Source organism: Candoia aspera, chromosome 3 (genome assembly GCF_035149785.1).
Source record: "Candoia aspera isolate rCanAsp1 chromosome 3, rCanAsp1.hap2, whole genome shotgun sequence".
NCBI lineage: Eukaryota > Metazoa > Chordata > Lepidosauria > Squamata > Boidae > Candoia > Candoia aspera.
Window position 1 is genome coordinate 206,601,615 of NC_086155.1, and position 13,887 is coordinate 206,615,501.

A 13,887-nucleotide genomic window follows, 5' to 3' on the forward strand; every position below is an offset into this window, starting at 1 on the left:
GGAAGGCGACCAAGATGAGTGCCTTCTCTGTGGGAAAAGGACACAAAGCACTGTGTATTTCTGAACTGGGACATATCCCAAATGCTGTAATATCCAGTAAGGACAGGCCAGTATTTAATCAAATTAATTCCAAAGCCAATTAATTTCAGTTTTGCTGAAATGAAATTTAGTTTTTGCCCTGCTCCACCCACCCTCAAGGCTAGGTGTGGCCTGAAAAATCTTTTGCACCCTGCAGACTCAGCAGATTAACTGGCTGTTCTCAGAAGGCTATTCGTATTAGTTTGCCTTGTGACCTTCACCAAAAAAACAAAAAGCTTAGCCGGCTTTGAAAGAAAGACTTACTCTGAGTTTAAATCTTGGAATCTTGGTGTTTGTTGAGCTTGTTTGTTTGTTTTTTGCAAACATTTCACTGCCAATTTAGGTTAGGTCATCGAGGCTTTGACCCAAGGGAGTGGGGTTTCTTGGCTTTTTACGTGCAGCACCTTGTCCTACCTGATTTGGACAGGGTTGTTATATACCTGTTGGCCTACTTTGCTTGGTTGGCTATATTGTTTTATCTTAGACTGTTCTTGCTGTTGATCTCTTGCCTAGATGTTGATTTGCTGCATGCATGATAAGGATGTAACCAAGGTGCTTTACTTTTTGAATAGTTTGTAGACATGGTTTATCTCTCTGTGTCTATTCATGGTGATCTATCAGAATGTCAGGCATCTACAAATTCCCTGGCATTCTTGGATGTGGCTTGATCTTAAATGGTTACAGCTTCCCAGTGGAATCCATGGTTAAATTTGTCCATGTGTTACAAAATCAAAGAGTTTTCATCATGTCTTCTGGTTTGCCAACTGGTGTTCATGGATGCATCATGCCAATCTTCTGCCTGTTTGTCCTGCATAGTAGCTTTCACAGTCTTTGCTGTGTAGGTTGTAAACAATTCCTGTTCTATTCTCTTCAGTTCTTGGATCTCAGGGTTTGCTTAAGATGCTTCAGAGGGATTTTACTGGCTGGTGACCTCAGTGATGTCTGGCAGCTGAAGTAATCTGATGGTGATTTCTGGGACATTTTTAACGCAGGGGGAATTCTCCTTTTCATGGGTTGTGGTGGTTGTAATCTAGTTGCCCAGGACAACTTTTCTTGAGAACAGTTGGATTGTTATTCTGGTAGGGCAGCCCTTGGTTTCTAGGTGTTTGCAAGAAGAAAACTAAACTCAGCAAACACCCCAGTATCTCTGTCTCTCTCCTTCCCTCCCTCCCTCTCATCTCAAAGAGCAGGTGGCAGCTGTGGCCAAGAGGACCTTTGCACAGGTACATCTAGTGCACAAGTTGTACCCTTTCCTGGACCAGGAGGCCCTTCAGAGAGTCACTCATGCCTTAGCCATCTCACGATTGGATTACTGCAATATGGTCTCCACAGGGCTGCCCTTGAAGTCCACGCAGAAGTTACAGCTGGTTCAGAATGCAGCAGTGTGGGCAGTGATGGGCATACCTCATTATGCCTGTGTGACCCCACTGCTCCATGAGCTACACTGATTACCAGTTGGCTTTCAGGCACAATTCAAGGTGCTGGTTATCACCTATAATGCTCTTCACGGCAGAGGTCCTGACTATTTGAGGGAACGTCTCTCTCTAATAGTTTCTGCCTGCCCAGTGAGATTGGGCAGAGGGGACGTGTGCTGGGTCCCTTCAATTGAACAATGTCCTCTATGGAGACTTAGGAAGTGTAGCTTCTCTAATGCTCCACCTGCCTTTTGGAATGAGGTCCCCAAATGATGTCTATGGTTCCCACCTTGACGATGTTCAGGGATTTATTAAAGACCAAGCTATCTGCAAGACTTTGGGACAGAATGAAGCTAGAGGCCCTGCTGAATGGGGTGTGTGTTTTGGGGGCTGTTCATCATTTGTTTTTATCTTCTGTAATTCTTTACCTTTTAATTGTAAGCTGCCCAGAGTTGTTGGGAGTCAGGCAACTTATACATTGTATAAGTAAAAATTAATTAAATTAAATTAAATTAAATTAAATTAAATTAAATTAAATTAAATTAAATTAAATTAAATTAAATTAAATTAAATTAAAATCTAGCTAGATGATGGATGGATGGATGGATGGATGGATGGATGGATGGATATAATCTATTTATTTTGAAAACTATCCAGTAAATGCATAAGATCTTCAATGCAGTTAGTAGAATTCATTAACAATTTCTACTCATGAATTGTTTAACTCCCACATCCAATACACTTTCTTGACCAGTACAAGAACCAAAGAATGACATTATGTTGACTTCCATAAAGTGTCTTGTGTTTTACACCCTGTGGGCAGCACATAAAAGATGGATTGCAGCAGCTGATCAGCAGACGGCATGCCCCTAGCCTTTGTTCCAGCAATCATAACATTGATTATGGAGATCTGATTCTGCCCAGCTGAATTGTGGTGGGAATCCACAATTACCTTTTAGAAAATGTTGATAGATATGCTTGCTTTGAAGCTGGTCCATGGACTGCCAGGATACTGGCTTCAAAGTAGTCAGTGGGTAGGTGGGGGAGGGATCTTGATTTCTACTCCAAGCATGCATATTTAAGAGTTCCTTGGGTAGATAGGCAGCTGTATAAATTTGTTAAATAAATAAAGTAAATAAATCTTGCACATTTCAGAGCTGCAGTTATTTATGACTGCTCTGTATTTATGATCACCCTTGTTTAAACCGCATGGACCTGAGTGTTCTAAAACACCTTTGATTCATTTCCTCAAGGAACACAAACAGCATTTGAAAGTCTTCTGCCCCTTGGGCCAATTTTTGAATGGCCAATATATCTGTGCAATCAATGTCAGGGAGAGATTTTATTGATGTTCATATTCAAACCCCATTTGGATTTATCCAACATCTACACAGGTGGCAGAGCCAGCCACCTTCACCAGGCTTCCCTGTTATAAACTTACTCAAGAAATGTCTCCCAAAGGCATATATTAAGAAGAGGAGATCACTTGCCCAAAATAAGTAAATGAATAAATAAGATATATCAGGACAATGCTAGCAATAACAAGCCAGATGTGAGAAGACACATGTACAGTACACGGGAAATACGTGGATACGAATTCTGAGGCAAAATTTTAAAGAGAGGCAGAAACAGAAATGGGACAGAACAAATTTAAAGTTGGAAAACTGACTGATCGAACGATTGATTGATTATATGCCATCAAGTTGTTGTTGACTCTTGGAGACCACATAGATAGATTTTCTCCATGACAATCTGTCCTGAACTTGGTCCTACATGTCTTCCAACAGTTCACCCATCACCACCATAAGTGAGTCCATCCACCTTGCTCCTGATTGTCCTCTTCTTCCCTTTCCTTCCTCCTTTCCCAGCATTACAGCCTTCTCTGGAGAGCTGGGTCTTTGCATCATGTGTCCAAAGTAGGATAATTTGGGCCTGGTGATTTGTACCTCAAGTGAGAACTCGGGGTTGATTTGTTCAATGATCCATTGGTTTGTTTTCTTGACTGTCCACAGTATTCTCAGGAGTCTTCTCCAACACCAAAGTTCAAAAGTATCAATACTCTTCCTATCCTGTTTCTTTAAAGTCCAACTCTGAGTTCCATAGAGTGTCACAGGGAAGACCATGGCTTGCACTTTTCTTATCTTTGTAGGTATAGTCACATCACAGTGTCTGAGTATTTTTTCCAATGTCTTCATAGCTGATCTACCAAGATTATTACAACTTGATATAATTTAGTATAACTTGATGGGTTTCCCCATTCCCACCAAAGATACCAAAATGCTTGTGCATTTTCACTAGTCTTATCAGCACAAATTGAGTATCAAGGCATAGATGGCATGTATGTGGGTATGGGGAGATGATGTCACACACACACACACAAATGATGTCACATACACTGTCATTCTGCAAATTCTGCACATGGTAATGCCATAGTCTATGTGGTTTCATAGCGTCTTCTCCTGGACATCTATGGCTATGTAGTGCAAGTGTAAATAGCAATATGCCAGAGAAGTGCATTCATTTTTGAAAATCAAAAAAAAAAGATCTCTGTTTCTGCATCATCTTATGATTCACAGTATTGGACTTGCATTCTTCCTGGTGGGAGTCAATGAAGGTAATTAGTTGTACCTTATGTCTGCATCAGTTTGATTAGAACATTCATTCAGTCCTGATACAGAGATCAAAACAGAATTACTTGTTTTCAGAAAAAATTCTCTGCTCTGAAATTAACTTGTTTCAATTTGGAGATGGACCAAGATCGGGCATTCACATACAGAGGGAGGTCAGAGATTAAGTGATTCTTATGCTGTGCTCTCTAATTCCAGCTGTAATTATACCCACCCTCATTTCAATTTGGAGGTGTTTAAATGTACACCTAAGGCTTACACCGGACCTGAAATGGCAATAGTGTGAACTCTACATAATAAGAACAGGAGATACTTGTATCTTGCATTATTGGATATTGTGAAGGTACTGTACATAGTTCCTGACCTCAGTTAAAAAAAAAAAAAGCTTTAAGAGCGAGGATGAGAAATTGGGCTTCTAGAGAGGAAATGGTGGACTGAAGATGGCTGTGTGAAAAGCAGATCTGATGGCCACAGAGGAACAAAGAGCTGGTGAGTAGACCGGCTCTTCAATAATTCCTCTCTGGGCAAGGAGAGGACTTGAGGTTGCCCACAAGTGCTCCAGACAGTTGCTCCTCGTGAGGAAACCACAAGATGGTGGTCTCTGGTGGGTTTAGAGCTCTGAGAGATGAGGGAATGCCATCTTTGCTCAGACCGCAGTTGGCACCTTCAAAAGGACTCTGGGTTCGCATACTTCCTTTTCGAATCATTTTCAGAAATAGCTCATTAACTGCTTTTTAGCTTTTAGGCACATTTGGATTGACCAGTTTTATAGCACTGGGTGAGTTTCCTCCAATCTTTAGCAAAAGAAGTTTTAAATACAAGTTTAAGAACTTTTTCTTTCTTTTTTGGGGGTGGGTGGGTGGGTGGAAAACAGCAACAGGATGATTAGAACTTTGATTTTAGAGAGCTACAAATGGACTAAGGGTCCAGATACATTGGAAATAAGATTTTGGAATTAATTATAAAGAATCCTTCTCATGGGAAAATGCTTTGGTTTTGAATTTTATTTTTTAAAAAACTAATAATATAAGACTTTAAAAATTGGACACTAGAAGAAACTAGAAGGAACTAAAGATTACAGTTAAGGAGAAGAACACTCAAACTTGACATTAATACAGAATGAAGCAAAATATTTTAACATTGGACATATTGTACGATACTTTTGAACAATAAACCCAGAAGTTAATTTTAAGAGTGTCTGCCTCTATAGATAGACTGGGTTTAAAAGATGCTATGGAAGAGGAACAAGTATTACCTGACTGATTGAGACTGATTTGAAAGTGGATTTCAAAATGACAGGCTGCAAGAAAGATATGGAAATATATGCTACACTGGACATACGAAAGAAACCGGATGTCATCTTAATAATTAAAAGGAATAGACAAATAACAAACCAAGAGAGTGACCCAGATAATCTTTCTATATTGGATTTACAAAAGAGGTCTGCTAAAGCTTTGAAGAATTTTGTGAGAAGGAACAAAGAAAAAATTAAAAGAAATCAGGTTCTAGGACATTATTTGAAGGGACTAAAGATCAAGATTGTTAGAAGTAAAAGGAAGGAATATAAAGTTGGTTTATTTGACCAAGGTTAAAGTAGATATCTTGTTATCTCTGGTAACCCTTAATGGACTTTTGCGGACATCAGGACTGAAATGATGAAACTTTATGGATTTGTTTATAGATAAGAGATCATTTGTTGAGAAGGTGAAAAAATTATTTAGTAAAAATGACTAAAATTGTTTATACCTGTTGTGATGAAGGTGGGAAGTTACTTCTTTATATATTTCTTTTCTTTTTCTTTACTATATTCTTGTTTTTTTCTTTCTTTTCTTTTTCTTTCCTTTTTTTCTTTTTCTGCACCTTCTACTCTTTCTTTTTATTCTTCTTCTTTTTTTTTTAGTTTGTATTAGTTTTTACTGTTGTAATTATAATCTTTAATAAAACTACTACATAAAAAAGAGCAGGGATAAGAAATTAAGTCTGCTCCAGAGTAAATGCAGGTTTATCCAATGTGGTACTTCCTGTACAGGAGCACAGCAATGACTTTGGAGAAGACCATGTACGTTGGACTTCAACACCCACAATCCTTAGCCATTGGGACCTCTTGGGTAGGGATTCTGGGAGTTGAATCCAACATCCCTGGAAGACTCCAGCTTGGAAATGGCTGTTCTAAGACAATTTGTGTTGTTAGGTATGCTTCCTGGTCAGCACATATGACACCTGCTCTGTGAATTTCATTGGCTGCCAATTTGCTTCCAGGTTCAGTTCAGGGTACTGATAATGACCTTTAAACCCTTACATGGCCTTGGGCCAGGTTATTTTGTGGGACTGCCTGTCTGCCACAGCCACTGTTTCCCAGCCACAATATCAGTGAGGTCCTTTTGAGACTGTTCTTCAGTGGTGTTCATAAACCAGCCACCATTCACCTGCAAGAAACCATGATTAAAAAAGAAAGGTTGATTTGGCCCAGTTAGAAACCAGGCATGGCTAATATTAATGGAAGCAATGAACTGTGTAAGACCCCGATGAATGTTTTTGAAGACTAATTTGGGGAGAGATGGACAATTGGGGAGATAATGTAGGCAATTGAATTAGACACATTCAGAGGCGATAGGTAGAAGAATGCCCAGCATCCGAAAATCAAAGGGGAAGATGCCACTGTGCAAGCCACATTGGAATGAGCACAGCAGCTTGGTTGCTCTCTGCATTGTTTCATGTGGATGTGTGTATATACACATGTGTACACGTATGTGCACACATGTGGATGTTTGCTGTGGGGGTAATCCTGATTTTGGGATACATGGTTGAAAACTTTGTAACCTTGTAGTTCTGTAAGAACTGGTGAAGGATATTGGATGGGTGAACTTGGCTGGTAAGTTCTGGATGTAAACAATCTGATGTCTTCTTTTCTATGGATCAGAACAGGCCTTGTTGAAAAGTCCAAGTTGGCAGGAGAGCTGTCCACATGTGCTCCAGATGTGCTCCAGGAAAAATGCTACTTCAGCAGTGGCTGCCCTCCAGTGGAGCAGCTGGTCCTGCAAGATATGGGGCTCACTCTTACCTAACTTATTATTATGGCCACAGAACACTTTTTTTCCTGCTCCCCCCTGCCGAGGAACCATTCCTCCAACTCTGTTTGGACATCAGCCACCTTGATTCCTGGGGATTAATTCTGGTGGACTCTGGCATGCTGCAGCTTTTGTGAATGGGCATCCCCTGGGTTATGGTTGGGGAAAGTCTGTCTCCCAGTGACCCCTGATTATGCTGAGTCCAGCAATGGAAACCTTCTTCTTGGTCTCATCCAGTTCTGGGAAGTTCCCGCGCAAGAGTCGGTGGGGCATAATCCATAGCCCGTTGGCTTTCCAGGGCACATCTTCCAACAGATGGAAATAAGGGGTGTTTTCAGCACCTAGTTCCCTCCATTGCTCGTATCAAAGCTCAATATATGAGGGTTTAAAAAATACTGGAAGGGTTTCCTCCACCTTTGATTTCTTTTATTAATGTCATATTTTGTTGTTATGTATCTTCTACCCCATAAAGCCTATAGAGTATTGGTCATTTCCATTGGCAAAACCTAGAGTAATAGAACTTTAGAGTCCTCTAGCAATATGCTAACAGGAGCTCAACATTGATTTTACCAACTTGTTTGTGTGAGAAGATTAGTTCTTCCTTGAACTCATATGAAGGGGTTTACCTGGATGTGAACAAGGACACGATGGACGGTCTCCCTTTACTTTGTACAGGGAGACCGTCTCTTGGGGGAAAACCATAGAGCGCTCCCCTGAGCAACTTGCAAGAAACATTTTAATGAAACATCTTTACAAAAGAATAAAAGAAAAAAATGGAAGGGTTCTTATTGGCAGGAAATTATAACAGAAGAGAAGACTCTCTTGATAGAAACATTTGGAGCATTATCAGAGATGACGCATGAGCAGATAGGATTATTAACTTTACGTTGGGGGGAGGTGTCAAATTTATATCCCGCCTTTCCTTCAGGAGTTCAAGGCAGTGTACAGAGACCTCTTTTCTCCCATTTTCCTTAAAACAACAGTCTGGGCTGAGAGAGAGGAACTGGCCAAAGCCAGCCAAGGAGCTTCAGAATTTCCGATCCCCTAAATATCTCAATCGCCTTCTCTGAATCTATATCAGTTTGTCAGAATCCTTCTTTAAATGTGGTTCCTGGAATCTAGTGTGAGAATTGTGAATTGGATTCAAAAGTGAACTGAAACAATTCTGCTCCCTCCTTAATGTCCACCAGATTTCACTAAAGCCACTTCTATCAGGTTTATGAATTCCTTTTTATATAAAAGCACACACAACCTACTAGTTGTGGCTAGAAAGTATCCAGGAAAGGAATAACACTAGACAAGAGATGGTTGTTTGGAAAGTCTTGGGTGAGGCTTTGTCCTTCTGATCAACTTTAGAAGATCTTTTCGTTCATTAAAGGGAGCTTTAGAAGATTCATTCATTAAAGGGAACTTTAGAAGATTTTTCATTCATTCATTCATTAGATTTAGATATGTCAACCAGCTTTTCCTTCTAAATTTTAATGATAAGGTAGGAAGAATGTAAGAATAGCCTGCTGAATCAGGGCAAGACACACTGTGATTTAGCATTTTGTTTCTTTCCGTGACCAACAGTAGCTTCTGGTATGTTTGCAAGCAGGGGATAGAGACCTGTCCCTCTCCCATCTTTGTTGCTCTATAACTGGGATTTGGAGGTATGCAGGCTTCAACCTGGAGGTCCCATGGAATCATCATCATCATCATCATCATCATCATCATCTATTTATTTATTTGAATTTATAAGCCACCCAACTCTAATAGCCTTTGATAGGCCTGTCCTCCATGAATGTTTCCTGCACCCACTTAAAACCATCCAAAATAGGGACCACCACCATTCTTTTACTACTAAATTTCTCAGGTTAATTGTGTGCAATAAATCCTCCATAAAACACAGGAGTGTTAAATAACCCATCATTAAGCAAAGCACTCCTTTCTAATTGGCAGCTGCTTTTTCTTTCAATCCGTGATGTGACAAAAGAGCCTTTTAACACACTCTGGCAATTAAGCGCTTTGCTTAACCACCAGTCAAAAAAAGAGGCGCAGACAGATGTCATCGCTTCTCCAAATGGCCATCTGAGGTCTAGGCTGCCTCTTGCCTCTCATCTCTTGGTAGCTCAACCTGGGAGGAAAGAAAGCACTTTGAATAGTATGAAGCGGTGAGTTTATTTAAAGGTATCTAATTACTGGTGTGCTATTGATTGGTCTGAGACAGACATTAAGCAGATACGATTATGTCAGTAAATGTGGATGACCTTGAAACTCATTCCATCTCCTGCCGGGAAATGGAAATGATAGAGCATCCAACTTTGATGTGCCTTTTAAGAAGTCATTGTTTGGACATAAACACTAACCTTCAAGAAGCAAGTAAGAGGAACACAGCACCTAGTTTTTCAAAATCCTTGAAGGGTGAGTCTTCTACCACCGAAGATGAAGCATGTCATGCTGATATAATGCAAGGGAAGCTTCCTGTTCAGATGAGAATTCAAAGCTAGCTTATCTATGTTTTTTTTTCTATAGCCATTACCTACTACTGATTGCCTGTAATCACTCTTGGAATAATTAGGGGTGAGGTTGTGCAAAGCCTACTGTTCCATTTGTCCTCCAGAGACACTGGTCTGGTTACTTTGGGAGAGGTCTGGTAAAGCTGGGGCTAGACCAAGTCCCCAGACTACTCCTGATTTGGTAAATTCAGTTTCAGAGAAACATTAGATCATTCCTGGTCTGAAGAAGAAATGGAATGTCCCCAACTTCAAACAAGGAAGAGTTAGAATTTGGGCAGAACCAATAAGTTAGCGCTGTTGTTGTTGTTGTTGTTGTTGTTTTACTTTTAATATTGCTTTCAGCAGGCAAGGTCAACAGTGTACTGTGAGGGTAATCACTGGGGAAAAGAGAAACAGGCAAGGCCTTGTGAAATAAGTTATCCCAAATCCATAATGCAAATACTGCAAAGAGGAAAAAAATAGACAAGAAAGCTTGGTGGTAAAATCTGAAAAGGAAAAAGACATTGTTTTAGCAGACAGTCTTCCAAAATCACACTTAATGAGGGGAGAAGATAAATGGAAAAGGAAAGAGTATGTTGTACTTGTATAAAAGAAAAAAAAATGTTGTGAGTCACAGCTGTGACGAGATTTTCCATCCACTTTTTTTCATACCATTTCAGGTGATTTCCCCCATCTCATTTTTCTAGTTGAATTGCATCTAACTGAGACTTAACACATCAGTTTTATTTTTGTGATTTTTTCCCGTTTCCTTCCAAAAGTCCAATGTTCTGTGGTATGTCCCAAATTTCTGCACTGTATTCACTAGGGCTATGGAAGGGAGCTAGGCTTTATGATCTCACTAACTGTTGAAAGAATTCCCTGGGTGATCACCAAAATATATCAGGAAGCATCTATTATGCAGAAATGCCTTCTGTTGTTTTCCTTCTTGCGTATGTGAGACAGCAGCCTTTCCTATTAGGGCCCATTGCTTTAGCTCTGCTTTTTCCCACCTGGTCTTTTCCGGATGTTTTGGAGCTGCCTAGGTGCCAATACATCTGGAGGACTCTAGGACCAAGACAGCTGCACCCTTCCCTTGCTTTGGTATGTCATGGCTGATTTTTTTTTTCTTTTTTTGCCATGTGCCAATTTTCAGGTGGATGGAACCCTTGGTCAACGTGGGGAGAATGCACCAAAGACTGTGGAGGTGGCCTTCAAACTCGGACCCGAACTTGTCAGCCCCTTCCCGATGAAGGTATCATCTGTGAGGGAGTCTTGGAAGAAGGGAGATTATGCAACAGGAAAGCTTGCAACCGTAAGTAACCATGGCTCCCGAAGGAACCTCCAGAAGCAGCTTCTTCTGGTTCTCTCCGTCAGGGGTGGGCCCAACAGATACCCTTTGCTTGAATAAACTCATATACTTGGGGCTAAGCAAACTTTTCAATTCAGACACTTTCTGTCAGGGCACCCACCTTGTTCTGAAGGCTCAGCACAGCCTTTTTGAAGCCTTTTGAGACTGTCTGCCCAGGAACTGGGGACAAAGCAAACAGCGAGCAAATTGTTCCTCTCAGGGAGTTGCACAGTCAGAATAGATAACAAGCTTTGGCAGATTATCAGCACTGAGCAGAATCTGGCTGCTCTTCAAGCAAGCAAAGCAGGGCCAGGCCTGTGTGGTACCTGCATTAGAGATGACCAGGAAGCCCCAGAGGAGAGGCTCAATTGGGAAGTTAGAAAGTAAGTAAACAGGAAGAAAGTAAGAACAAACTATTTGGTATGGCAGCTAAGAAAACTACATGGGTGTGCCCAGAACATCATTAGAAAGGAAGCTTGGCTGGCTGAAGTCTTCCCTTTTTAATATGAGACAAAGCAAAAAAAAAAGTCTAAATTTCCAAACACTTCATATTATAAAAGCTAAAGATATAGGATAATTGGTGCAATGCCATTCTATTCTATTCTATTCTATTCTATTCTATTCTATTCTATTCTATTCTATTCTATTCTATTCTATTCTATTCTATTCTATTCTATTGGAAAAGTCCGTGGAAGTATATAGTTATTAAAAATAACTAAGGGAAAGTTGTCCAAATAGTTAGAAAATTCTCTCCTTTGCTCCTCTAAACAGTTTCAACCTAGAAAAGAAGCTCTCCCTAGGAAATTTTAACTTTGTTATTTTTATTTTTACCATGATAGATGTACTTGAGGACTGATGTTCCCAGGTCCAGTGCCATCAGTCCCCAACAGGGGCAGGGCTTTGATCACATGCTTGCAGCTGCCATCTTGACTGTCTTTCCCCACTTGACTCTCCTTTCTGCAGCCCTGAAATTGCCAATTACCTAAGAGGAAACAACTCTCACAACACAGGAAGCTGTTTTAAGCACTGGCTCATAAAGGCTACTATTTAGCCCACCAAAGGTAGCAGGAGTGTCTTCAGGTTATGGTCAAAAAACACCAAGATGGTGGAGGTGGCCATCAACTTGGTTTTTCTGACCACACCCTGCAGGCAACCCTGAAAGGTAGAAACCTTTTAGCTGTGGAGATCTGTAGATCTTCAGAGAAAATCTGCTATGGAAATTAAACCAGTGTTGGGTGGGGTTCAAAGAAGTGATGGATGAAGCCAAGCCAAGCCAAAGGGGAGTGGGATTTCTGTTATCTCTCTTTCATCCCCCATCCTTCTATCTTTCCCATCTTTTTTTTCTTTTTCTCTTTCCTCCTGGCAACCAGATCTCTTTCTTCCAAGCATCAGGCTGTCAGGGAAGGGGCTGGCAAGTGGACATCTGAACTGAGTACTTTTGGAGGATGGTTGGAATGGAATCTGAGTTGGTGATCCATAGCCTGGGAGAAGCTCCCCATTTTCTTCCCAAATAGGAGTCTTTCTCAGCTCTACTTGGAAAGCATAGGGACTGAACCTCAAACCTTTGGAATCAAAAACCCTTTGTATGCAAAGCATGAGCACAATGATGGAGGTGTGTTCTTAGCTGTGACAGAATTGTCTGTAAGGAGAGGTCAAAAAAGTAAAGAAGGAGCTGTGGCTGTCTAATTGAAGCTCTGCCTCATTTTATGCATGTTGTGCACATTTTAGCACTTATCTAAAGGAGTAGAGTTTCAGTTGCATGCTTTCAGCCAGCCACCATCTTTACTTTTTACTTCACTTTACTTTTTTGACCTCCTTAACTTCAGACAGTCCTCTGTTCCTCACACACATGGTGTGTCTGTATCTTATATTTGCCATTCCTATTGCCACGTGAGAGAACCAATGAGCATGTTGCCAGTGTAAGAGTCTTGTGTCTTGTGTGCAATAAAAAATTAAAATGTTCTGCTTGGATCTGGGTGTTGTTCTGAGCACCTTCACATTTTTGGAGATACGGGCCATTCAGAATGTTTGCTCACTTCTTAAGCCCAAGCGATTTATGTTCTCTAGCTACTGATTATTTATGTATTAATTCATAATAAATGCTTACATTTGTTACAGTCTTGAAGTGCGCAAGCATGTTTCCCCAAAGGTAATTAGAAGTAATTAGAAGCAGAAAAGGGCAAACCAAATATAACTGTAGAGCTGTAGATCCAGCTTCACCACCACCCCCAATCTAGAATAGAGCAAGGAAAAAAAATGTTTATATGCAGGAAAATCTTGGTTCTGGATCCTACCTGTGCACCACTTTATCAGACAATAACCTCTCATCCTGCACACATCCATTATGGCAGCCATTTTGTGAAAGGCCAGGAGGATGCCTGAAACACTTCTTGAACACTTCATGTAGCTGCATCCTCCAGAACACTCAGCAATTATTTTCAGCTCTTTCTCCAAGTTTCCATTTTGTGGAAAGATGTGCAGGTGAAGAGAGAGGGAGTCCTGAAATAATATTTTGTGGAGTCCTTGAATGTTGGTTGCTGGAGGGGATGTGTTCTAGTTATTTAGGTTTTTTATTGTCTCTTTTCAATGGTGTGTAAAGGTAGTTTATCTCTATGTGTCCATTGATGGCCAATGTGTCTGAATGTACTATATGTTCAGAATATACTGTATGAGCCCACATCCCCCAGCTTTGTCTCCCCAAACCTGCCTTTGATGATCTTCAGTTTAACTGCCTGAGTATACCTGAACCTTAATAAGAAGTATAATATGAACATGTTCTTCCCGGCAGAGGGAAAGTAGGCTGTCTCTCCATGAAAGAGAAGCAAGCTCCAAAATGGATGCCTTCCCTAATGTCACACTTTGCATGGCATTTCC

The 13,887-nt window shown here is 40.6% G+C and overlaps 1 protein-coding gene across 1 annotated transcript in view; it reads left to right on the forward strand.

The window, feature by feature from the left end:
• The window catches only part of ADGRB1 (adhesion G protein-coupled receptor B1), a 236,052-nt gene that overhangs the window by 45,382 nt on the left and 176,783 nt on the right, over positions 1-13,887 (forward strand). The window contains exon 2 of the mRNA XM_063299720.1: positions 10,819-10,977. Coding sequence (XP_063155790.1) covers positions 10,819-10,977 — 159 coding nt within the window. The remainder of the gene's footprint in view (positions 1-10,818; positions 10,978-13,887) is intronic.